Source organism: Parasteatoda tepidariorum, chromosome 3, assembly GCF_982258835.1.
Source record: "Parasteatoda tepidariorum strain Cologne lab strain chromosome 3, Ptep-v5.0, whole genome shotgun sequence".
In the NCBI taxonomy this organism is placed as follows: Eukaryota; Metazoa; Arthropoda; class Arachnida; order Araneae; family Theridiidae; genus Parasteatoda; species Parasteatoda tepidariorum.
The window spans coordinates 53,009,287-53,037,100 of NC_141757.1; the positions used below are offsets into that span (position 1 = coordinate 53,009,287).

The 27,814-nt window shown below is 27.8% G+C and overlaps 1 protein-coding gene across 6 annotated transcripts in view; it reads left to right on the top strand.

The window, feature by feature from the left end:
- The window catches only part of LOC107446086 (poly [ADP-ribose] polymerase tankyrase), a 100,937-nt gene that overhangs the window by 66,365 nt on the left and 6,758 nt on the right, over positions 1-27,814 (top strand). For all 6 annotated transcript variants that reach the window (XM_087159331.1, XM_087159334.1, XM_087159335.1 and 3 more), the window contains 24 exons: positions 3,340-3,459; positions 3,536-3,685; positions 3,774-3,887; positions 3,984-4,025; positions 4,121-4,181; positions 5,872-6,032; positions 7,646-7,719; positions 8,871-8,989; positions 10,235-10,457; positions 10,537-10,696; positions 11,540-11,616; positions 13,039-13,189; positions 13,673-13,762; positions 15,042-15,191; positions 15,823-15,940; positions 16,029-16,140; positions 17,839-18,106; positions 19,156-19,228; positions 19,302-19,573; positions 22,840-23,024; positions 23,793-23,898; positions 24,509-24,678; positions 25,497-25,638; positions 26,861-26,988. In XM_087159331.1, coding sequence (XP_087015457.1) covers positions 3,340-3,459; positions 3,536-3,685; positions 3,774-3,887; positions 3,984-4,025; positions 4,121-4,181; positions 5,872-6,032; positions 7,646-7,719; positions 8,871-8,989; positions 10,235-10,457; positions 10,537-10,696; positions 11,540-11,616; positions 13,039-13,189; positions 13,673-13,762; positions 15,042-15,191; positions 15,823-15,940; positions 16,029-16,140; positions 17,839-18,106; positions 19,156-19,228; positions 19,302-19,573; positions 22,840-23,024; positions 23,793-23,898; positions 24,509-24,678; positions 25,497-25,638; positions 26,861-26,988 — 3,266 coding nt within the window. The remainder of the gene's footprint in view (positions 1-3,339; positions 3,460-3,535; positions 3,686-3,773; positions 3,888-3,983; positions 4,026-4,120; positions 4,182-5,871; positions 6,033-7,645; positions 7,720-8,870; positions 8,990-10,234; positions 10,458-10,536; positions 10,697-11,539; positions 11,617-13,038; positions 13,190-13,672; positions 13,763-15,041; positions 15,192-15,822; positions 15,941-16,028; positions 16,141-17,838; positions 18,107-19,155; positions 19,229-19,301; positions 19,574-22,839; positions 23,025-23,792; positions 23,899-24,508; positions 24,679-25,496; positions 25,639-26,860; positions 26,989-27,814) is intronic.

The following is a 27,814-nucleotide window of genomic DNA, read 5'->3' on the forward strand; positions in this document are numbered from 1 at the left end:
TTCGATCGATCAGTACTAGGACTGAGTGATGTAAGAAATTTTATATTGTCTGTTAGACATCGCGATATAGCGAGGTATCGCAATTTAACATAGATTCAAAAAATTATCTATCAGAAATCTTTAAATCAATCAAAAATAAATAAAAAGAATAAATCTATTACAAAAGAAAATTTTAATTATAAATAAATGCTTCTATAGCATCAATAGCATTGCTTGATTTTTTTTCAATTAAAATAATGAAGAAGGATTGACTTGTAGCCAATTAAAGTAAAAACAAACACAATCTATATTTTAATTTTTTTTTTTAATTAAAAATGTTTTAAGATTTTTTGGCTTAAAAATTACAAATAAAATATTTTACATATGAGCATTAAAAATTAAAAGAATCAATATTGAAAATAAAAAAAATGTTCATATATGGTCAAATTCTGTACCTAAGAAATATAAGTTTTTTTTAATTATTATTATTTTCTTTTTTGAAAATAAAATAGACTTAAGATTTATTGGTTTAAAAATGATACTGACTATCAAACAAACACAAATTTAAAGAATTTTAAGAAATATTTTGAAAAAAATGCTTTAAGTTACGTAAGTAAAAGAAATACTTAAGTTATTAAAAGGGGTTAAAACATTGCTTAACTTTTTATTTAACTAAAAAAATGTAGCAGTTTTAACTAACAGCAATTTTTTTTTTCTTTTAATATTGCAAACTTTGCTTTAATCTTTTTTATAATTAATAACTACTGAAGATTTATTGGTTTAAAAATAATCAAATTATTATACTTATGTGCATCAATAAATTTTAAAAAAGCTAACTTTTTATAACTAAGTATATATTACTTAAATACAAAATACCCCTATTAAATTGTATTGCTTAAAATGAAAAGCAATAATTAAAAAAAATCGATGAAGAATCTTTTTTTTTTACATTTTATTATCATCAATAGATTGGGTACAGAATGAAAATTTAAGATAGCAGCGATCTCAAAGTAACCGTAGGTTTGCTAAATATAATTGACAAGACTCGTTAAATCCCGACAGACAAAATAAAAGTTGCGAATTAATGCACTATGATTGCTAAATAGCAAAGGTTTCACGGAAAATAATTTTCAAGAAACATAATATCCCAAAGACAAAAATGGTACATAAAGAAACTATGCATTGAGTTCTATATTTCAACACTGATCCTCGCACAAAACCACGAGTTCTGATTCAACTCACTCTTTGTCATTCAACATTACAAAGCTAACATTGTCTTCGTAGCTAGACGCAATCAACATCTTCCTTGCTAGACAAAATCAAATTAGTCTTCGTCAGCGCAGTGACAGCGTTACCGTATGCGCGGATCCTCGCATGTTAAACCGCGAGCGTCATCTTATACTGGTTGCTTAAATCAGATTTCTAATGCATCATATAAAGCAAAAGGCACTATATTGGCCTGCTGATACATGCGTTAAATCGATATTTCCCAATACATCGATTTATTGCCCAGTCCCAATCGGTAGTTTGAATAATCTGAAAAGGTGCTGATTCCAATTAATTCAGATTAGGAGGTTTCTATTGTATTTCTGGAATTTTTTTAAGAAGTTAATGACTGATTAAAATTTTAAATCCAAAATGTAGACACTAATATCTTTGATGGAATGGATCAAAGATATCAGCACTGAGATAAATATTTTTTAAAATATTGCATCATTTGTATGTATAGTTCTGATGTACATTATAAAGAATACTTAACATATTATTTTGTTCATTCAAGTGTTAATCAGGATTAAATCCCGTAGCAACAATTTTCAAATAATGAACAAAAAGTCTTTGTAATAACAAACAAATTTTCTGAAGATTTCAGAAATTAGAAGTGCTGCAAAAATAGTTAGAGTGCTATTTGAAAATCAGAGAATAAATGCTAACACCATTTCATTTATATTAAACAATAAAATTAAATAAACAATTAATTGCTACGGGTTACATATTCAAGGATAAATATATTTTCTGTTACTATCTAACCTCGCTCACCTATACTCTTGTCTGAAACAGCCAGTATCGTCACATATTAATTATTCGTTTAATTGTTCTTGACAAGTTTATTTAAAGAATAGTTGACTTCCCTGTTTGCTGTTCATGTAAAATTGGCACTCTATTAGTAGTTCTATATGAATGTTTTGAAATTCCCATAAATAACTACTTGTGACATTGCTATTTTTATAATTATAATTTGTGAACTAAAGTTATACAGTATTACATGTACCTCTTCTATAGCCATGCTATAATTTCCTCATAATTCCACAAATTTGTGTGAGGTCCTTATATTAAAATTTTTTATTGATCAAGACATTCTCCAACACCCATAAATTTTTTCCTTGCGTATAAGTTGCTCCAAAGTCAACTTTCACTTCAAAATTGAAGGTTATGTGTATATTTGGAGTGTGAGTAGATTGTTTGACTAATACTTGTTGGCAAAGAAATTATGATATGTTTCAATGAATTATATTGCAAACACAGTATTTGAAAACACGACAGTTGATGTATTTCATGTATCAAATTTGTTTAACCAACTCTGAAGATTTATATTCAAAAAGATTTTATTTCAGTTATATAATGGTTTTGATTGCATTATAATTTTGTTACTTTTCTTTGTAGATTGATTTTTTAACCTCAGTCCCATTTAACATTTTGAAAAGGGTAAAAAAAAAAAAAAAGGGTGGCCACCCACTTGGAAAACCTGGAATTATCAAGGAATTTTTTCTATACTAGAAAAAACTTGGAAAAATCAGAGGAATTTTTAAAAAAGCTGAAATTTTGTTTCACCTTTCTTAATTCTACTCATTTATATTTACTAATTTTCTTAATTAAAATTATTGTACCATCCGTTATACCGACTTTTAAACGGAAATTTATTGCAAAAAAGTTGAAATACCATTAACTTAGCAATACTTCGCTTGCACCAAAATTTTATCCATTATTACCCTGTTAAACTAGAATGCCATATGAAACTCTCCCATGGTTGCTAAATGAATAGAGAATCATTTGGCCTCTTAGGGAGACTATAAGACTGTGCAGTTTAATAAAGGCAAAGATTGTGGTTGAGATGAAAGAAAGGATTAGGATATTTGCTTCTATTTATAAAAGTATGTTTTTTTTCCCTTCCAGTCGGTGAGCTGAATCTATTTATTGTTCACATTTGTCCTAATGCTTTGGGGATATTTTTTTTTTTTTTTTTTACAAAATGATTCTAAATGTTTTAGTATTTTTAATTTTAATAAAATTCTTTAATATAATTCTAATGTTCAACTTTGTTATTGCTTAATTCATCTGTTCTTGATTTGTCATTTTTATTAGGCCCAACAAGAACATGATGCTCTTATACAAGAAATAACAAAATTACTTCTTGATCATGGATGTGATCCCATGGTCAAGAACAAGGAAGGTGAATCACCTTTTACTCTTGCAGTTAAAGAGGTAAATCAGCTTGCTTTTAATATATCACTCCAATATATGACTTAGAAATTATTTCATCAAAATATTTATCCTATAGGGGTGCTTACTTCTGGTAAAAATGTTCCTCGACGCTGGTTGTGAATTGAGCTTAGATGTCAGCCAAACTGGTGATAATATTCTTCATTATTTAGTAACACATGCTCGAAATAGAAAAGTGGAGCCAATGTTGCAAGCCATTTTAAATGCTGTAAGTTGTGTTCTTATTACCCTAAGACTTTTTTAATAATTTTTTAGTATCTAATGTAAATTGTGTGTATTTTATTATTTATTTTTAGAAATGCAGCAGTCCAGAATCAACTCCTCATCAATTGCTTTGTCAAATGGCAAAAATGTATAATAAGAACAGACATACACCATTACTCCAAGCTCTCCACACTGTAAAGTCTTGTGTAAGTACTGGTGTTAAATATATCTCTTCCGTCTACAAACTACTGATTTAATTTGAATTTTGTATGTAATAGATTTAATTTTTCTTTTTTACTTAGCATGATGAAGAAAGTCAAACTAGACTGTTAACATTCGTGAAGGTATATATTTTTAATTTCATAGCTCTATATTTATAAGATTAAAAAATATTTATATAGTGTTTCCTAATGGGTTTAAAATATTTTTTTTAATCTAGTTTTTGTTGGATGAACTTGGGGCAGATGCATCAGCACCATGTAAAAATGAAGAAGGAAAAGGTAATAAATGATAATAATAATATTCCTTAGACTTCATTTTTAAAAGTGTATGCACATTTCTATACATATTGTTCATTTCTGCCATTTAGTCTCTATATTAAAAAATCAAAATGTTAGCTGATACTGTTTGGGTGTTAAGCTTAATGTAACTTTTTGTTTTGCTGTGCAATAACTATAAGACTTAGAAACTGGAAATTGCTGAGGTGTGCGGAAAATTATGCAGGAATTATCATGGAATAAAAAAAATTATCATTCAATAATTTGTTGAAAAAATACCATATGGGCTGCAGGAATGTAACTACAGAGTAGAAATTTGTTTTTGAACTTAACGCATCAAAATTCCAAATTGTTTAAAAGTTATTTCAATTTTAAGTGCTTTGTTTTTTTGCAAATTCCTTCTCATTTTTTCTTTCTTTCTTTAGATTTAAATTAAGAAGGTGTGTAATATAAAGTATAGGGAGAATGACGAAATTATAAAAAAATTCTGACTGTAGAATAATAATTCTACAGTCAAATTTTTTTTTAAAATTAACTGTTAAACTTGTAGTTAAAAAAATAACATGCTGCTTTATCTACTGCCCTCTGAAATGCAACCACAGAGTTGAATTTTGCTGAGCTGATAGGTCCATTTTATAATATAATTTTCATAATAGAAGTTTCATAATAAGTGTTTTTTCTTAATTTTTGTTCAGATTTTTTGTTTTAAGTATTAACTATTTATCGGTTGTTGTGGGAAGTTTGTTTTTCTTTATTTTATTAACTCACTCTGGAGTAGAAGGCAATCAAAAGTTACAAGAAAAGGAGGTTACGTGTTGCCAGATATGAATCTTAACATTCATGATGAAATTTTAAAAAATAAAGACTTAATAAATAGCGGTAAAAACCGTTCCTATTTTAATTCTTATCAGAAGTGTCTTAAACGAATAAAATTATTCAGCATTTATTTCTTCTTAAGTCATTCAGTCTGTATTCCTTGGGGTAATTTAAGTACATATGATAATTTTTTCAAATCTACGTAATCTATTTTGTTATGATTTACAGAATGCTGTTACATACAGCTACAATAACTGTATATATGGAAATCAAAATGTTCAATGCTTTTGTGGGAAATATTTACGTTAAAGAATAAACAGGGAATGTTGAATGAGAAACGATTATGGGGATTGGCCTCCTAGCGTTTTAAAAAGTGGGTTTTCTTCCTTAACACATTCGCTGCCACTAAAAATTATATTTCCATCGTCAGAAGCCGCATTACAAAGCAGGGTTTTAATGGTTTAAATGTTCCTTATATTTTACTAGGAGAACCAGAAAAACGAAATATATTATTTTCCTGTTTAGAGAGCATTTTTTTTTCCCGGCTCTCTGGAGCGTCAGTGGCACACAGACTCAACCTGTCTTCTTGAGTGCCACTGACGCTTCAGCGCATCTGATCAATATTCTCAGAAATTACTGGCATATTGCATAAAATAGCTGCTTAAAAGGAATAAAACGGAATACCGTTCAAGTAATATGTAGTACCATTTATGAAACAATACTGAAAATATTTACAAATAATGAGCACAATATACAGATATTGGCAGTCACACACATAAAACATCTCTCTATACATAATCTTTTTAATGGCAACTTTTAATTCTGTTTCTAAATAATAAGTTTATAGCTCGTCTTTTGAATTTTCTTATTTTTTTAGAAACAGCTTATGCTTTGCATCTTGCTACTCGTTCCAAAGGAGGTAGAGTTATTGAAGTGCTGTTATCTCATAAACCTCCTTTAAATTGTTTTGATGAAGAAGGTCAGACTCCATTGATTCTAGCTATAAAAGAAGAAAATACTGAGGCTGTAGAAGCTCTGGTGAGATTAATTTTATGAGTATTAGCTTTATTCTTTTACCTTCGAGCTAACCATAAAATGGTTTTTTTTTTTTCTGTTTTTTTTTTCTGCGTGTGGACATAAACAAGTGTTAGTTTCACAGGAAAAAATTCTCAGGAAAGCTAATTTCATGGTGAAGAGTGAGTCTTTAACTCTTTGCCTTTTGGTGTTTCTGGATATATTTTACATGATGAATGGAAATTTATTCAATTGGAAAAAATGACCTTGGTGAAAATGTAAGGATTGATACCTTTTGTCACTACTATATTTCCAAGAAAGACACTTTGTTAAAGCAACTCTCATCTGTTGCATCGATATGGCTTGTATTCTAAATGCGCTTTAAATGATTATAAAATTGCATTAACAAAGATATTTGAATGCAGTTTTGACCATAAAAGATGCTTTAAAATATCTTACGCCAATGACTAATAAAATAACTGATAAAATATGGATTACAAGCTCATCAAAAGTATGCAGTCTACGTAGAAGGATGCAGAAATAAGATAATGAAAGAAAATAGAAAAGAGGCGGAGCAGCAAAAAAGATCTGGAAGAGAAATTACAAAAAATAAAGAAATAAAAAAGTTTTTAAAAAAATTAAAGGAAACCTATAGTGTTGGAGGTTTTGATTTGAAGGAACAGAAATAGATTCACAATGAAATTAAAGAAGCAGCTGAAAATTTGCTAAAACTTAAGAAAAAATGTGAAATATTGAAAATTATTGTTCGGCAACATCAGTTTAAACTTTTACTTGAATTGCAGTCAAATTGCAATAATGCATATAGGGAAAAGAAAAAGCTGCCCATTCTCTCTCTATATGTCTTTTTTTTTTTTTTTTTTTTTTTTTTTTTTTTTTTTTTTTTTTTTTTGAAAAATGAGTTGCATTATTTTTATTGTTATCACCTTTCTCCCCTTTTCTGAAGTTTTAATGTGCTTTTCACCCTGAAACTAGCCATATATTTGTTGCTTGATGTTGGAGTTAAATCATCTTTCTTGGAGTCAGTTAAACTGCTGTTTACCTCTTCTATTAAAAATAGATAATATGATAAATTTTCACAAAAGTTTAAGAAATTATACTTGGGTAAATCTCATTACGCATTACAAATTATGTTTATAGTTATCAGATGATTAAAATATCCAAGGTTTAACTAAAGCTACATTAATAAATCCTATTTAAAAAAGTAAATAAATCAAACAATAATTTAAAATCAACTATTAGTAGATGTCTCCACTTCAAAGCAAAGTTTTATATCAATCATTTTGTGTCCGAAGAGTCATCCCCGATATTTTTTGGAAAAATCTAATGATATAGAAAACTAAACGCTTTTATATTGTTTTGCATAAATATTAAAATAACAGGTCAGGTAACAAATAAAATATTACAGTTTAGGTATCCAGAACCAGCTGAGTAAAAGATGCAATTTTTACCAAGTACCCGTACCCGCCAAAGCTTTAGAACCCAGTACATCTCTATTTTTTATTTAAAAAATTTTATTCTTTTAGATTTTAATTTGACTTTTTGTAGTTTGTTTGTTACTTAAAAATATCCCAAAGTATTTGACGTGAATGATTCTGGATTTTTTTTTCCTTCTTCAGGTTAAAGCTGGAGCCAATGTGAACTTGAAGTCAACTGGAAAAGAAAGAATATCACCTCTTATTTTAGCATCAAAGTAACTTTCATACTTTTTTATTTATTGTTAAATGAAATAATATGAAAATTTAAACTCTAAGGAATAGAATAGACGATAAAAATAAGTAATCTTAAATAGTATACACTACATAACTCATTTGTTTGAAATTTTATAGAGAGATAATTATCCACATGAAATTAATTAAAAAAATATTGGAGAGACACTGGGACACACCATGTACAGTTTTAATATAAATCACATTACATTGCTGTTTAAATAAGCACTTACTCAATTAGTAAATAGTCTATTTCCTTTCTTTACATTAAACAATATTTACTTTCCTTTTCAGACATTTTTCAGTGTTAATGTCTTAGAAAAGTTCGGTTTTTATAAACATTTATCAATACTTATTTTTTAAATGCCATACTTTTTATATTTTAATGTTTTAATCAAAAATGTTGAACTAAATAGAATTTTAAATACACATAAGGGCGACCTTTGTGCTGAAATACAAAGTAAGGTAAAACAACGTTTAAGAGCACAAAAATATTATTAAAAGCAGACAGCTGTTTCGGATACTCAAAGGGCAACCTTCATCAGTGCAAACTTGCACTGATGAAGGTTGCCCTTTGAGCATCCGAAACAGCTGTCTGCTTTTAATAATATTTTTGTGCTCTTAAACGTTGTTTTACCTTACTTTGTAAATAGAATTTTGTTAGAGATATAAAAATGCTGACTAACAATATTTTTTGAAAAAAATACAAACCAGCTTGAAATTTTATTCTGGAATCATTCAGCCAATTTCATTTATTTAAAATTATGTTAGGTGAAGGAGTTTAATTTAAAAGTTGAATATGTTTAACCATTTTGGCATTGATTTTACTTACTTGATATTTTATCAATGAACCTTAATAACTACACAGTATAACTTGACCTACTGTCTAGTCTATTTAATGTTTTTTTCTTCTTTCGATCATTTAAACCCAACTTGGATAAACTAAGGATAAATGTCAATTAAGTTACTTGTTATCAATAACAACTATCAAAAACATTAACGCAACTATCAGATTTTTTACAGTCATTGTGCATGGCAATGTAAAAAGTTTCTGATATGAATAAATCACTTTCTATAGATGTTTTATCACATTGATTTTAGTATATCTTCATTATTTTGTTTTATTTTCACTTAGAAATCCTAAACTTGGTAAAATTGTGATACTCCTGGTTCATAATAAGGCAGATGTAAATGATGTAGACCCAAAAAACAAAAGTACTGCCCTACACTATGTTGTCACAGCTAGGGCTCAAAGTAAGTTAATTTGTCAAATATATTTATTTCTCAAGTTTGGTGCTTATGTATTTCTAAATTGTGAGTGATACATTCTTATTATTTTATTTTATTTATTGTTGAGGGAAGGGGATGTTACAGGTGCTTTCTTCTTGCTTTATAAATCAGCATTTAAACTATTCTAGTATTAAGATTTAACATTATTTTGCAAGCAATAAATGTAAGTTTTTATTATAGACTGCATAACAATTTATATTTTAAAAATTTTATCCTTTTATAAAAAAAAATCTACTTTTTTTTTTGATCTCTTTATGTAATTGAAAGTAACCTTTATTCAGTGGGTGCTTCTAACATTTTGAAGTGCTAAGGTGTATAAGTCTCTTTTTTATCTGAATGATTTATTCTGGGTCAAACAAACAAAAAGGCAACTCCAACATACCATGTTTTTACAAGACTCTTATATATTATTCAAATTATCTGTAGAGAGTTCATAAAATTAAATCCAGGGAAAGACTGGTTTAATATTCAGATTTAAGTTTTTTAAAAATGAACATTTTCCCGAGTTTTTTTATTTTTCAGAGTTATTCAATGTTATATATATAAAGCTATCATCACTATTTAATTTTTAGTATAGTTAATGAATTGTAACAAATCAACATTTACAATTAAACTGTTGCATAAATATTTATCTCCAAATTTTACAGTAAGCTATTTGAATTGATGTAGATGTAACTCAATAATGCATTATTTCAATTTGCAAATCTGCCTTAAAGTTTTTTGTGATGAACTGTGAATTGATCCTTTAAGTTTACCTCAATTTATGCATAGTTTATTAGTTACTAACGTAACTTTTATGATAAGAAAACTAATTTAAGTGTCAAGACCAACAGTCAAGTAAAATCTCTAGTCTTCTGACGAGGGTTTTTTCTTAAAATTTCTCTCTTGGGGAGAAAGAAAGCCATCTTTGTTAACACGAAAATGGTGGAATTCTAATCCTAAAGCTGCATTCCATAGTTTACAGTAACTATATCTGTCTTGTAAGAGTATATGGTTATGACAAAAATTTTATTCCTTGTTCCCAAATTTGTCTTATAACAGATCTTAAAAAGTAATAAAAAGAAATCTAAGGATTTACATACCTAAGATAATGCATTGTCAATTCTTAAGTTATTTATAATTAGAAGTATGCAACCTAATATTTTCTTGCCTTTCTATTTATCTCACCCCTTGTTAAAAGATGTCTAATGAACTCTTATTTTGTTTCAGATGTCTTGGAAACTGGTAAAAGTCTTTTAACAGCAGGAGCAGATGTAAATGCTGTGAATGACAAACAAAGAACTCCACTTCATTTATCTGTGAATGCCTCTTTCAGTGATAGTGATTCTTCTTATGCGATAGAAGAATGTTTGCTTGGATTTGGAGCTAGGCTTGATGCCCTGGACTGTCGACATAGAATTCCTCTGCATTATGCGTTTGTTAAAATTGGAAGGTAAAATAAATATCTGTTTTGCTGTCATTTTCTTGGAAAAATTGTTGGTATTAATTTTCTTAATTGTTATATTTTCCAGACATTCAGACGCTACTCAAATAGATCCAATGGAATTAGTAGTGCTCTTAACTGGTTCAATGGAAAAAGAAACAATGCTTGTTCCTGATCAGTTTGGGCGTACAGTACTACACTCTGCAGCTTTCAGGGGAGCTACAATATCAGTCATGCACTTGTCTAAAGTAAAAATATATTGTTGTTTTTCACATATTTATTATTAGTGTGAAAAATTTCAAAATTTATGTTTCTTTACGAAATCACAATTAATTAATTAAAAAAAATCACAATTAAATTTAACTGATTTTAAATTAACTTCCTTTTTTCTCCATGTATTATTATAAGTTCTGTAATATATTGTAAAAGAATGTTATCATTTTTAGTGTGTCAGGCTTAATCTAAATTAAACACAATTAGTCTTGAAGTGAATAGAATATATTTAATAGGTTAATATATACAAAGATTACAAGTTAACTTAAACCCTTACGTGTGTTGTATTTCTCTTAGTAAAATACTTAAACTAAAATCCTTTACCAGAAATTTTAAATTTGTTCTGAAAAAATATTTTTTATTGCAATTTATGCACCATTCTTGTTATTATATTTTTTTAAAAAAGTTAGAATTAGCACAATACTGCTTTCTAAAAGTAGACAAAATGAATTTTGAGCATAATTAAAGTCTATGTCACAAAAATTGCAATTAAAAGTATTTTAATTGTAATTTCTGTGCCATTATTTTTAAAAGAAAAAAGAGGAAGTAGCACAATATTGCCATAAAATAACGGTAAAAAAAATTTTTGAATAAAATTCCAAATTAATAGTAACATGAATAGCATTTATCAAATATTCTACAAATCAATAATTAGTTGCAAATCTTTTAGGAATTATGTTGAGATTTTTGTCTAAATTCATCTGATGCTGCTTAGCAGAACTCTTTGAAATCATATATTAATTTTAAATACTTAATGCAATGTTTCTTTATTTTAAAAAATGGTATAACTATATTAATAAGTGTTTTTACTATTTCAGAGCTTTACTAATTTAGATACCAAAGATAAAGATGGTAACACAGCTTTAGGTCTGGCAGTAAGAAATGGCCATGAAAGGTAATGCTGTTATTTCACTCAAAAATTCTTATCACTTGTTCATATATTTATCTTAATTAAAATATGTATTCATACTAACAATATTATGTTTGTATGTTAGTTATTAACAGTATTTAACATAGCTTTTAGTGTAACTTAACAGCTATTGGAATTATGAACTAAAACTTTTAACACAATCCCATTTCATTTTTATTGGGACTAGTTTGTAGTTTGTTTTAAACCAGTTTTTTTCCCCTTAGGAATTTTAAACTTATCATGCATATACAGTATTAGGGAGGGCAATTTACTTTCACAAAGAAAAAAAGCTGTCCCTGTAGAAATAGGGTTCAACCCAAGTAAAAGAAACTATTTTTAATAAAATAAATATTGTATGTAGAATGATTTTTTAACAGTTTGTAATTGCTACCTAGTTTAAGTAATGGAAAATAAAAACGCAACAATCAAAAATAAATAAATGGATTTAATGAATTTCTTAAAAAATTAAAATAACTAGTTCATTTCAATATTTATATTAATGAATATTCTAAAACCTAATTTTATTAATACTACAAACAATATATACAAATCACATACAAACATTAAAGAAAGAGCATATTGAATTCACAATTTCAAATATACTTATTTGTATAACCAAGTACTTATAAGTATCAATGCTCAAATCGACTCTTATATAATAAGATATATAAATTTTTAAAATTCTGTAAAAAAACTTTAAAAAATACAATTATTATTAATATTTTTTTAAGTTATTTTATATTTTTGTGACTATATTAAATTTAATTTGTAATTTTAATCTCTTCACATTTTGACTTATTGTGAAACAATTGGTCATTTTCAGTTTCTTCCATCCAATTTCTTCCAGTATCCTGGAAGAAATTGATTTTTCCCTTACAATATGCTAACCCTGTACTGGATGTAACAAAATTAACGGTTGAAACTATTAGACTTGACAGAATCAGAGCTGTGGAGTTTAAGAAAATTCGCATGAGTCATAAGTCAGAATTTTTTTTTTAGTTCAAACACGAAAAAAATAAAAGAAATAACTTGAAATTTCAAAAAAAATTTAGTGATAACGTTAATATATACTTTCCTGGGGATTCGCTGAAACTTTTAAATGAGTCAAAATCTCAGTAGAACATATCAACGATCCACAATGTTATTAGTCCTTGATAAAATTTGCCGAAATAAACAATATTTATCCATTACAGTTGTAACTATTATTTTAATTCAGAATATATTTTATATCTAAATATTTTTTTACAATGCATACTTACCAAAAATTTCATGTTCAATTTAAGATTTATATTCTACAAAATATGTTTTTTTTTTTTTTTTTTTGAAGTTTTAGTTAAAGCATTTGTTTGTATATAGAAAAAGGTAAGATTGTTTGTTTTATATTGTTACATTGACCTGCTGTTACAGTTGTGCACTAATGCTGCTTCAAAGAGGTGCTTGTTGCACAGCCGATGTTGTTACTCCTGCATCTCCTGTGAAAAAAAATGAAAACAACTGTTGGACATGGAAGGAGGTTAAGAAGCATCCTTCAGTTCCTGAAAAACATACCATTTTGCAGGTAGGCTTAAGCCATTAAAGATTTAAGAAAAAAAACGTTATTGACCCTTTAAAAATTTAATCAGAATTAGAAACTAGGAAAATAATTTATTAAGTTCTGTTTAATTAAAGTTTCAGAAATAGTTTTTAATAATTTGTTGAATGGAACTTGGAAGTCCTCAAAACAAAAACTTATTGTACTAAATTAATAATTTAAAAGGTAATTTTGACAGATTTTGTATATTTGACACTGTTCTAATAATATGAAAACAAAATTTTGTTATTATAAGAAGTTATCTCAGTAATATTAAAACGAAAAACTGTGTCACCAGGGACTGTCTTCCTTAATCATTAGTTACTTCAAAAAACAAAAAAAAGAACATGATACTTAGAGATATTATTGAGTGAGTGAAAAAGATTAAATATATTAATTTACTTAGATTAGGTATTTCTTTCATTTTAAACTTAGTATTATTTCTAAAAGTATCTTCTGATTTTTTTTAAGGAAACCCTTTTGAAAGATTGGCAAGGAATATTGTATTTGATGCTAGATCAACTCGATAGCTCAGGAAAAACAATAAATATTGCTGTTGAGGTAAGTCTATGTGTAAATTGCTGTTACTTTTTTATTTGTGGTTTTCATTTTAGAAATATTAAGCCAAATTTTGTTATTAATTCACACCTTCCAACTACAACTAAGTTTCTGATTTTTAGAAAATATTTTAACTGTCAAGTGATTATATTTTCTTAATTTTTAAGAGTAGGTGTTTTTACTTTCTAAAAATAGGAGCTATTTTTAAAAAATATAGTTAGCTGTATAGTGAAACTCCTGTCGAGTAGATAATTGAGACAAGGAAAATTGTCCACTAAGAAAAATAACATAGAACAATTGAGAACTGTTGTGTAGTAACTTAATTACTTTAATGTTTATATTAAACAATAATTAGAAATAATGAATTTCATTAATATTTATTTAAAATAAATAAATTTAATGGGATTAAAATTCAAAGAAAAAAAAAATTGCTGTATGTATCATGTAATATACTATGTTTTACATTGATGCATAAGGGGAAAAGATCAGATGTATCAAATTTGCTTAAAATGGTGTCATAATTTTTTGTAGGGATAAATGTGCTTTTTTTCTTTAATGACATAATATCCCAAATCATGTCTTATCAATCAATCTTGTTTGAACTCTAGTTAGAAATCAGTGAATTATTAATTAATGTTATTTTCAATTCATAGTTGGAATTGAAGTATGATACATGTGACAAAGATTGTGGCATTATCTGCTTGTGCAGGCACATGGCCCCATTAAACTCTTGAAAAAAGATAGTTGTTGAAATGCTCAATAAGGAACTTACAATAATGCTATCAATCATTAATCAAAAGACATACATAAATGTTAGTTTTGCAATTTCTTTTTTCCTATCCCAATTTGAAAACTCTGCACTCTGTTTGCTGCATTGTTCGTAAAAAATTTCATGCTTACGTAAAATTTCTGTTTAAACAAAACAAATTATAAAACTTAAAAATAGTAGTCTTGGGATCTAAACAAACTTTTTTAATTTTCTGCTGTAGAGAAATATTCATAGAATGAGATTTCACTGTAGCAGTTTAATTTTTACATGATTTTTGAATGCTGAGTTTAGATTTGGGTGTTAAAATCTAAGATGACACTATAAAACTAACAAAGTTTTTACCATTATGTTATTACAAATTTATTATTGAAATAAATATTAGATTTATATTGTATTGTAGTATTGAAATAAATATTAGAAGTTTTAGATTTATTCACTTTTCTAAATCAAAACCTTTGCATTTAAGTTTTGTTGACCACATTTTAATGTCTTTCTTTTTCCAATTTTGTTTAGGCTTCTTTAAGGACAGCAAAGTACAATGTAGCTTTAAAACTTATTGGACGTATAAAACATGGCTGGACATTATACAGTGAAAAACAGAGCATGCTTCATGTACTTTCAAGAGAGGCTCCTCCTGATTATTTACCAGAACTGCAAATCAAAGTAAATAAAATATTTATTTTCCAAGTTCTGCTTAAAATATGTAGTTTGTTCTGCATAAAATATATTTTTGTGCAAACATTTAAAAATACAAAATAATTGCATTTATGTAAAAATGTTTTTAAATCATTTATAAAATAGGCATTAAATGCTCTTTTAGGACTGCCATTTTTCACTCTGTTATTATTTTCCTTTCTTATTTTTTCTCCTTTTTTTTCAGTTATCGAATTCTTGTTATATTTTCTAATATGCTCCAACTCCACCTTGTAAAAAAAAAAAAAATTTTATCTTCATATTAATGGTTTTATTTTTATGATCAATTGTGCAGTCTTAAATTAAATCCTTGTTACCAACATATTTTGTACCATAATCTTTTGAACATTTTTTGAAACTTTATTTTCTGATTGATTAGTGCTATAATATATCATTCCATTTGTTTAAAAATTAAATAAAATTGCTATGAATTATTATTATTAAATTTGATGCATGCCTCACGAAGCTACATTTAAACAAAAATATCTTTGGATAATGAATTTACTTCTCTTTATTGGTTTTCAAACTAATTCTGTCTATCTGAACTATTTTATACTACTGCTATATTAAATTTGAATCTAATACTTTTTTTATGATATAGGTTGCTCAATTTTTGATTGAAAAGGGTGTCCCTCCCATGTCAAAAGATGAGCATGGTTGTTCTGTATTAATTTATGCTGCTATGTTTTGGAATCATACGTTGTGCTCATTTTTTACTAGTAAGTAGCATTTAATCTCATACTTGATTATATTTATCGTCTTAGCTTTCTAAATCTATGTTAACGTTTTCGTCATATTTTTTTATAGCTAAGGTAAGCATTGCTGTTGCTGCACAAGTGGATGCCGATAAATCTTTGCGGACACCTTTCTCTGCTCTGTTTTGGCAGCTGAGTTCAGAGGATTTACCTGAAGATATAAAGTATATTAAGTTCTAACTTATATACATTGAAATTCTTATTTTAAAATTGTTTTACTTAACTTCGGAATGTTTAAAATTTTTTAAAAAAAAGTTTATAGTCCCAATTTTTATAAAAAAAAATTTAAGAATTTATATAAGTTTTTTAACTTTTTTAAAAGAGAATTACAATAGTATATTTATTACAACTTTTCAGAAAAACAATTATAATGCTGAACTTCGGTGTTAAATCTACTTATAATGGTACTGTATTTAACGAGAGAAATGGAGTCTTTTTGTTTGTTATAAATATATTAAAAGTGTACACTTTTAGTGATATTTTTCTCTTTGTCTCAGATTTAAAAAGATAAATAGTTTTTAAAGCGTGAGATAATATCAAATTTGGAAAACAAAAATCCAGGTCAGTGTCAAAATGACATTTTACTTGACATGTTGTTGCATGCTTTTAATTTGCCGATCGTTCTCACAAACACATTTTTTTCCAAATTATTTATGACTGCCAAATAAAATTAAGCTCCAGTCATTTCTTTTGAAGGGAAAATTAGCACGTTGTGTTGCTGTTTTTCCATGAAAACTCTTGGGGGCTGTATCACATTTTTTATTTCAATGTATTGCTGAAAAAATAAGTGCATTATTATGAATAAGTGCAGTTAGTACTAATGACAGTCTTTTTTTTATTAATTAAAATATGCAGGATCAGGTTGGCAATGTGTATGAAAAATTTCATGGCCTTAATTGGTGGTAGCGTTGTCTTGCCACAGGTCCTTGGTTCGATCCTCAGGCCGTGCAAGGTTGACTCAACCTTTCATCCCTTCAGTGGGTTGATAAAATGAGCTTGGGAACTAAACACTGGAGGTTCCGCTTTGGGCTCACCACCCAACTGGAACATCTGCCCATGCACCCCAGAGTTCAAAGGTCAAGAAAACTGGGATGAGCACAGTAGGCATTGACCCTCTATGGGCTGCCACGCCACTGAGTTTAGTTTTAATTACAAATTGATGATTGTCAAAGAGTCTTTCAGCCAACTAATCTGATATTGAGGAATAGGAATTAGTTTTCTTTAAAAAAAAAAAATATTTGAATTTGTAGATCCATTGCAAGATATTTTTTTTTGAGACGAGACACTTTGAAGATGTGTCATTTACCTACATGTCACCAATAATCGAATAGCTATAGCCTTCATTTTCTTCAATGTGTTAAATATAGTCTTGTACTTATGTTATAGAGTTATTACAAAATTTTGAACATTTTATATAAGTATAAAAAATACAGATAAGATGATACTGAGAATTAAATGGAAAAAAATTTTAAAACAAAGAAATCAGCAATATAAATATACTTCAACTTCTCACTATAGATTATATTAAAGCAATTATTTAACAAATTAGCAAGTGATTTAGGAAGCATTTTTTAGTTTCCTGAGCTCCTGTTAAATACAAGCCCTTTTATATTATCAATGATTCTTCCTATGACTTTAGTGACTTGCATTTTTTTGCCAAAATCTAAAAAAAAATTCAGCAATAAGCATAGAAATAATCAATCTAGAAATCTATGATAAGTAAGGATCCAGTATTCATCAACTAGCCAGCAAGGTTCAAGAAAGAATCTTTTGACTTATAAAATGGCTTGATAAGTAAAAACATTTTTAAGTGACATAAATTTCAAGTAATTTTTAAAATTACTCATTTTTATTTGTTTCAGAAATTGGTGTTGTAGTTTACTTAAAGCTGGAGCAAACCCAAATGTTTTAACACGTTATCCTATTCTCATGAGTCCGTATCCTGGTGTTAGATGTACTGTTCTAAAATCTTTATATATTGAAGATGCTAATGCTCCTAAGTATAGTCCTCTAATAATGGCTATTTATAAGGAAAACTATCCTGTTGTAAAACTTCTACTTACTAAAGGAGCAGATGTGAATTTTCCCGATGATCAATTGAGAACACCATTGATGCATGCTGTTAGATTGGTATGATACTTATATTAATTGTTTTTTTTTAAATTTGCAATGCCATTTCAGATTTTTTCTTCTTCATGGATTGTCTATTATCAGGTAATTTTGTTCCGGCAAACAGGGTTGATTGTTCTTTGGGAAATATAACCATCATGTGATGTTTATTCTGAATTTTTGCAATAAGGCATTGTTTAGTGTTACTTCTTGAATGAAAATAACTAAATATATATTTCCATACATACAATCACCCCTCATGCTGATTATGAATAATAATAACCACATTTTTTGGTACATGTGTTAAAATAAGCACAATAGTTACATTATTAATAGCTGCCTGTGAATTTTGGTCCATGTGAACCCCCCACCCATTTCATGGTGTTCTGAATATCTGAATTTGTAACATAATCCCCACTCACAGTCATATTTTAGTCAAATATAAAATGTTTTTATCATGTTCCTTAAAAATTTTGGTATCCTTTAAAAAAAGAAAAAACGAAAGAACAAATATCATTTCTAGAGCGAATTATCTTTTAAACCTATATTTTTATGTTTTAAACTTATTATTTTTATTATTATTTATTTATTTTTTTTTTTATCAATTTAAAATTCTAGCTAAAGCAAGCCAGTCATGAGCGAATTTTTTTTATTCGGAAATGAGAACAGGAAAATCAAGAGTATTTCTTTCCTTTCTGCTAAACAATAAAAGTAGCTTTAGAATATAATTCTGCAGAAAAAAAAGAGAAAAAAAATTATTTGCTTTTGTATTTTTTTCAGCTATTTTATTGCTTCAACTCTTTCTTTACTCTGTTTTTTAAATCTATAAATATGAAGATGCAGAGTATAGCAGTTTTGGTTATGCCTATCATTTCAATTAATCTTATTATAATGCTCTGTTAAATTTATTGTATTTTTGTCGGAGAAAATAGTAACTTCTTTAAGTCATGAAAAATTCTTGGAATTAGTCGTGGATTTGAAAATCTGAAATGTACCCTGTATATGTTCTTAATTGCAAAATTAATTTTACTGATTTCATCATAAATAATTGTTTTTATATTTCATTCTAGAATGACATCAAAATGGTGAAGTTGCTGTTAAATTTCAATTATGACCCCACAAAAGACAAAAATCCTTATGGTGGTGAGTAAATAAACTACAATAATAAATTAAACTTTTGTGACCAAAGAGTCTTAATTAAATGTTCTTAATGTAGATGCAGAACCAGGAAGTTTTCAGAAAACCAGCAACGTTAACCTTGCAGCCCAAGACTCAAAGGGTTGGACTGTGATACATCATTTAGTTGATCCTTTACCCGACTACTGTTATGCTAACTGTGTTATGTTGAATTTTTTGGCTGAAATGGGTGCTTCCTTAGATACTGTTAATGCAGCTGGAGAGTCTCCTTTGCAAATGGCCTCTAGGCTAAAGCGTGATATACTAGTAACTGCTTTGGAAAGATTACTCAAAACGCCCGATAACCAAAAAGTATGTTTATTTTGATTTGTGAAAGATTTAAATATTAGTATATTTTTCTTGAAATTATTTCACCATTTTAATTATATTAAATACAGATTTCCAATGTGCAGATTTTTTTTTTATATATGTATCATAGAATTTCTTACCCTTATTTAGAGAGAAATTTAATAAAATATGTTGCTCATGTATATTATAGTGTTATACACCAGATAGGCACAGAATTTAGGCCGATAAACACTGGGAGTTCCACATTCAGCTGACCACCTAACTGGAACATCTGCTCCTGCACCCCAGAGCCCAAGGTCAAGAAAAACTGAGATGGACACAGTAGGCCTTGGCCCTCTATGGACTGTCGTGCCATTGAATTTAGTTTAGTAGTGAATCAGTTTTATTGCTTCTAAATAGCAAGCAATTTTCATCTTTTTTTCCCTAACTGTAGATCGATGTGCTTATCTGGCAAACAAGCTAGGTTGAGCTGCGATGGCTCAGGGATTAGAGTGTTCTCCTTCCAGTGGGGTGAACCGGGGTTCCATCCCGGCGATGGCTGGTCGATACGAATTCTGCATCCTGCTTGCGCCGACCACAGTGCTGACGTAAAAGACGGATCGAGGGTTAGAGTCACCTTGCCGTCAGGCTAACCGTGGAAGATTCCTGTTATCTTCCTCTCCTTGTAACGCAAATGCGGGTTAGTTCCATTAAAAAGTCCTCAACAAAGGCAAATTTCCCCCAATGCTTGATCCAGGAGTACCCTTGTCTTCTGGATTGGGTTCAAAATTACAAGGCTTCGAGTTGAACATTAGTAGTCGTAAAACCAAAAATTGGGTCGGCTGTTCAACGACGATTATAAAGAAAAAAACAAGCTAGGTTAGTTTTCCTCCATCCTCGATTAAACTTATAATTAAGATACAAAATTCACTTGTCATAATAGCGTATTAAAAATATCTAAATTGGAAAACTCATATGTAAAGTACCAAAAATAATCAATAAACGATGTGAATTTAAGATAGAATCGCTACAAATTAATCATGCATAATAACATCATTGTAAAAATATCAAGTGAAAGTACCTAAAAGAACCATTCAAAAACAATGGAATAACAATGAAATCAAAAAGTGATTTCAAATAAATCGTTAAGTTGTTACTTAAATCAGGGATGAGATTTTTCCGCTTTTTAGCGTATTTCCGCTTTTTTCACTTTTATCTCTTGAATTTCAGCTTTTTTATCAAAAATTCAGATTTTCTAAAAATTTCACTTTTTTTTATAAGTGTTCCGCTTTTTCAGAAAATTCATCGATTTTCAAAGAGAAACAGAAAATTCAAACTACATAGCTACCTATCCTTTCTCATTTTTACTTATTTTAGCTATTTTTTCCCCTTTTGCACGCAGCAGATAAGATTTTCCTAATTTTTTACCCGCTCTCCAGATAGATCCGATTTTTGTAGTTCAAACGACGCTGCTTCTGACAAGCCTTTTAGAGGTCCAAAGCCTGGAATCTGCTAATATCTCAATTCTTATTCACACGATTTTAATATCAAACGTAGCTTTTCATATTTGCGTTTTGCGATTCCTATTCACGCGATTTGAATATTGTATGTTGCGATTCTTATTTACGAGATTTAAAAATCCAATATTGTGATTCGTATTTACTCCTTTTTAAAAACCTATGTAGCAATTCGTATTCACGCAATTTTAAAATTCAATGTCTTGATTTGCTCATGCGGTTTATATCATCAACATTGATTTTCGTATTTATACGTGATTTTAAAATAAGGCATTGGGATTCGCATTCACGCATTCTATAAATTATGCATCATAATTCTTATTTATGCAATCTAAAAATTATGAATCGCGATTTGTATTTACGCATTTTAAAAATTCTCTATCCCAGTTAGTATTTTCTCATTTTCAAAATCGTATATCTAGTTTCATATTCATATAATTGTTATTCATATTCACGCAATTTTAAGATCAACTATCGCGATTCTTGTAAGAAGTAAGTTTTTTTAAAAAATTAGTTACTATAAAGGTGACTGTTTATCTAACGACGATTATTAGTATGTGTAAGTGTTACAACATCAGAGAAACTGGAAGGGAATATATTCAAAACTTACATTCTGTGCTTGCAAAGAAGAAAAAATAGGATTTGTCACAAAATGTTTGAAGATGGAACTACGACTAAATATAGCAAACATAAAAGATATAGCAAACAAAAGCAATTACTTAAAAAGGGATTTAATTTTTTTTTTTTTGGAAAAAGAGTTAATTAACTCATCATCAGAATTTTATTTATAATTGCTGTTATTTATGCTATAAAATGCAAAATTCTTATCAAATAAAAAACAATTATCTAAACAGTTGCTGATTGTCATATAATTTGTCAAACTAAAATAGCAATTTTTGTATGTTAAGGAGTTACTATATATTTCTACTTCACTGTTATTGATATGTTTCAGAGGGCTCTAGTTAGATTAGACTATAATATGAACATAATGACTCGGTCCATTGTTAAAGTTTTTTTTCCCAATATAATTTAAAAAGTAATATTACTGATATATTTGCTATAAATCACAACAGTATTTATTAAAAGAAATGAAATATTAATGTATATTCTCAGTAGTTTTAATTTGCTAAACCAGGTAGTTTTTCAAGTAATAATTGTCTCTTATGTGAACTGAGGAAAAATATAATTTCCAGCTTTATTTTTTCAATTGGTAATTTTTATTTTTACTAAATGTTAAGTATCAATGTACTCATTTATATAATAATAGATTAGTACACAATTGTATGTCAACACATTATTTATTACCTTAAACTGTCTGGAATTTATTATTAAAGGGTTGCGCTTGCGTAAAATTTAATATCGTGGAAATTCAGCTTTTTTGTCTTTTGGCTAATCTCATCCTTGTTAAATCTAAAATCCCTCTGTCATAATAGCATCTTAATAATTTTAAGTATGAAAATTTAAAAAACTGTGGAGATAACTGAAAAATGGTAAATGAGAGTTTAATTTTAACGACTTAAATATCAATATAAAAGGTAACAAAGTAGAATTCTAAAACTGTTAGTATTTTTATATTGCACAAAGTATATTTTGAAAACAAGTTGTTAGTTGCAGAAATATATCCAAAAACACATAAATTACATTGTGGAACTTAATTTTCAGCTACTCTGGCAACTATCTCTCTACCTCTCTTTTTTTTTAATCAATCAAATTAATTTAGTTTTTAATAAGTATGAAGTTTTTTTTATTAAAAGAAGTAATGTTTTGTTTTAGATAAAATTAGAGCTTAACCTGCCAGTACCTCTATCATCTGATGATATCAAATGGGACCAACCAATATCATCCTATGTTGAAGATAGTAAATCATATTTAGAAAAAATAGCTAGTGAAAAAATGGATCTTGATATTGCAGCTACATGTCTACAGCCTGATCCTTTATCTGGTTTTGACAATAATGGGTAAAATAATTTATGTGCATATATATTTATTTTTCATAAATTTAAACGAAAAAAAAATTATACTAAAGTTATTTATATGTAGTTCAGTCATATATTTTTCCAGGTTTTGATTGGAGTATAGAAATTTAAAGAATCTGAAAATATAAATTTCACTTAAAATTAAATTTTCATAAGCTGATTATTTTTCTTTAAAAAAATTTTTACTCTTTGAGCTTATAAAATTATTTTTAAAAACTCTTGATTTAAAAAAATTTAAATTTTTAGAAGTAAGCTTTATTTATATATTTCTTTTCGAGTATAGTTTAGAAGTCTCATAAATATGAAAACTATTCATTAGTTTAACAGGAGTGCTATCTTATGATTGAACCATAATTATCATGATTTTGCACTTAAGGGTTACTTCTTTATGCAATAGTTAAATTCATGCTTAATGTTATTAATATTAAGCATATATACATATGTAGATTAAGTAGTTAAAATAATTTAGAATCATGCTTAAATAAATTTAAAATTATGGTAAGCCAATTCCTAACAATTGGATTGAAAACGTTTAAAAATAACTACCTATATACAAACACTGAAGTATTAATTTAAGGATACTAGTTTCCTTATGTGAATGGAATTGTAAAATAGTAGTTCAAGTATTTTTTAATCCCCCTTGCAAAGCTTTTTCTGTTATAGCCTGTTAAACATCTATGATTTTAATGAAAATTCTTTTACTATCATGTATTTTATCTATTTGTTTATTCTGGATGTTTTTTTAAATAGAGAAATTGTGACTGATACAGAAAAAGATGTTCCTTATGATGTAGTTATGACTGTTGTAGATTTAAATTATGGAGCCTATGGAATTTATAATTTTTATAAAATGCAGGTAAATATTCTCCACAAATTTTTTAAATTGTGTTGACAAGTATCATTGTTTTAAGAAAAGTTGTCTTAAGTTTTTACTTAAACACTATACTCCTTCAAATGTATTTGTAAACCTCTAACACATAACTTTAACATACAGTTATAAAAAAATATCACTTCAAGTTTCAAATCAAAGGGAAATTTTATTTTCATCTTTCTGACGATTCGAAAAGAGCATTTGAGCATTGAGCAAAGGAAACGAAATTTGAAATATTATAAGTATTTTTTTAAAAAGTAATAAATATAATACTAAAAATGATTGATTTTAAGTTGTAGTGGCTTTTACAAGGCTATTTTATTGCATGATTGGGAAAATATTTTTTTAAAAACCATACATAGTAAAAATATTTTACCTCAAGAAAATATTTATTTGGAAACTGTATTATGTTTAATAAATAGTCTGTCATTATTTTGCTGATTAAAAAAATGCATTGTTATATGTTGAATATAATTGAATTCAGAATTAAATATTGCAAAATTTTTCATTGATTTTTCAGCTGTATTTTTTTTATTTATTATTTTTTTTATATGAATTGAATATGAAATATCTGCTTTTTGTTCTCTTTTTGCAGCTTATTAAACACAAAGGAAAAGACCTATTTATACTTTTTACTTGTTGGGGACGTGTTGGTGATACCGGACAATACCAGAAAACTCCTTATAGCACATTAGCTGATGCTGTAAAGGAATACACCCGCATATTCCGTGCCAAAAGTGGTAATAGCTGGGATGACATTAAAAAGTAAAAATTTCATTATATTTTTTTTCTGGTCAAAAAATAAATTTCTTGTTCAGAATAAAGGAAAATTATATTTCAAATTTTTTATGTGAGATAAATACATTAACAAAAATTAAGATGATCTGTTACTTAATCTCTGTGTTCAACTGTGACTTTTTACTTAAATTTTGAGGAAAACTGTCTTACAGCATCTGTCTTGTTAACTTACAGCAATAAAGCACTCAAGTATATTCAAGTTTTATTTTTTATTTAAAATATGTATATTTTCTTTTTCAAAATGTTATTTTTAAATATGGAAACCACTTTTAAAGTATATCCAAAAAAAATTTTTAATAGAAAATTTAAAAATATGAAATGGTTAAGAAGACTATTTGTGCTTAATCTTAACGAGCTGCATGACTTAATTTTTTTTTTTAAATTCTTTGCTGACTGTTTCTTTTCCGTTGGCATCAAAGATCAATTCTAGCATGAAAAGCAACCTGTACCTTCCTAAATTGAAATGCGTCAAACACACTTGCATTTAACATAAATTGATTTACTGCAATCTGGTGCTAGATTTAAAATTCTGATTTATGTTGATATTTTCTTGAGCTTACATCTATTTTTAATGTATTAAGTTAAAATAAAAAACAAGTGCTCAATTTGAAAAAAAAGATTAAAAAATATGCTTATAAACATGAATGACGGAAAAAATACCAGTTGAATTCTTTTATATATATGTATGTAGTTTGCTACAAAAATATGTAGCCATTCGATGTTTTTATTTCATTTTGACTTCATATTTAACTATTTCCTCAATAATTTCTTTTTTTTCCCCCTAGTTTTCAGCCTCAACCTAAGAAATATCGCTTAGTTCAGCTTGAAAGAAAGAAATTTCTTCCTCAACAAAATGTAAAGCTTAATTTGACTTCAACTGTTCCATCAAAATTAAGTCCTCCATTACAAAATCTAGTGAAAAGCTTAGTAAGTTGTTTATTTAAATTTTTTGTTTAACAGACAAATTTTCTCTCACTTGAATATTACACACTAATTGTCACAATATATGAGATGTTTAATCCCTTAGTTCATGGGCTAATAAATGAAAATTTAAAACAAAATTGTTAAATATGCCTTCCTGAGGGAATATATTTAATGATTATTTATTTAATATTTTTAAAAAAATTTAAATTATAAACTAAAAAGTGTTAAAACACATTAAAGCATGTTACCATTTGGTTTTAATATGGAATAATTGTTTTACATAGTTATTGTATGCCTTTTTTAATCTGGGTCTTCAATAAGTTAGTTTTGCTTAAAATTCTTTCCATGAATACAAATTATAAATCCATTTAAAGAACTAAGTTCATCATATTCTCCCATTGAGTTTTAGAGATGTAATAGAAAATACAAAATAGTAAAAAATAGAATTAAGGAACCATATATAACCACAGAGATGCCAACTTGCTCCGCTTTGAGAAATAGTATTTTCTAGCGGTAACGAAATTTAAGATATTTTTAGTTTAGTATTTTTAATTTTTCCACCACTAAATATAAAAATCATATAAAATGCAACCTAAAATCTTTAATTATTTGGTTACTGTTTTTTTAAGTAGGCGTAACTAAGCTTATTTTACAAGTTATACCATTTAATTCGATACCACTTTATTAAAACTTTTTCCAGAGAGCGGAGCAGTTGGCATCCCTGTAACCAGATTGTTACTACCCTATATTTTAAGGACAAATTATTTGTACCTTTCATACAAATGCACGTATTCAGATAAGATAAATTTCTTTGTTTAAATTTACAACTTAAATTATTGCTTTTATTAGTTAATTAGCAAATATAATGTGTGCTCCTCAAATCCAGGATTGTTTTGTTTTAGTATGCAAAAAATTCTGCCCTTAAATCTGAAGTTATTCATAATGTCAAATTTTTTTTTTTTTTTAGTGCTGTTTAGATTGAAATGGGAAAGTGTCAATTTCTTTTAAAAGTTATAAAAAGATTTGGGTTGGTAACCTTAAAACTCAATTCCTTGGGAAATTGAAATTCCATATTTCTTAATTTGATTTTTCAAGATGTTCTTTTAACATCCTTATTATTGTACATTGCCTGTATGCATACCCTTTATATTGTAGTGTGGTATGTAGAAAATTATTCTTTTCTAGAAATATGTATAAAATTAACTAGTAAAAAATTTCCTTTTAGATTGATGTGCATACAATTGAAGATACTTTGAAAGAATTAGGAGTAACAACAAAATTTGAAGTTTTACCTTTTGGTTGTCTTTCTGTTGATGTCCTTACAGCAGCTGAGAATATTCTGAAAGAAATAGGGTAAGCAACCTCATCTTCCTTTTGAATATTATAAAAAACCTAATTTGCGATCAACCAAACCTAATAGTAAAACCAAAGTATTGACCTTTTACGGTGGTGTAGTTAAGAATTTTATTTATTTTGTATGTGTGTGTGTCTAGGTGCGTTTTAAACAGGAATTTGATAAATCATGGTTTTCTGTCTTATCCGGATTTTTTTATTATGGTTGATAAGCAGTTAGGAAGAATACCAAATTTTAAAGCAACATCCTTTTTTTCTCACCTTTGTCCACCTCTTGAAGAATTAAAAAAAAAATTCTTTAATTGTCAGGTGCTTTCGCTTTGACATTTTTCAGCAGCTGGAACAGCAAGCAGCGCTCTGATCAACAATCTAAAAACAGGAGGCTACTTTAATTAACGAGGTTCTACTGAGTAAAGAAAAGGAATGTTGAAAGTTTTTCTGGAAGGGAAGTGAACAGTAGAGGGAGAGATAACGACTCTGTGAAACTGAAATATGGGACGTGCCAATAAAGGATCACACACTTTAAAACATACATCCCTTTATCTTCCCTGCTCTTTTCCTACTCAAGGAATTTGACCCTTTCCCCCTCTTCCAGAGGTATTGCGTTTCCTGTATGAAATGCAAACAAAAAGGGATTTTACTTTCTCTAAACAGGAAGGGGCTGTGAAAATCAATTCGAGGTCATTTCCCCCATGAAAGGCGTTGACAAGTTTGAGATGTTCTAAAATATATTGGGAAATAGGTAAAGTGGATATCAAAGAAAAGTTCTTTAAATAGAAAATTCACTTTGTACTTGGAAGCTATTTTACGAAGAAATTTCCTAAAT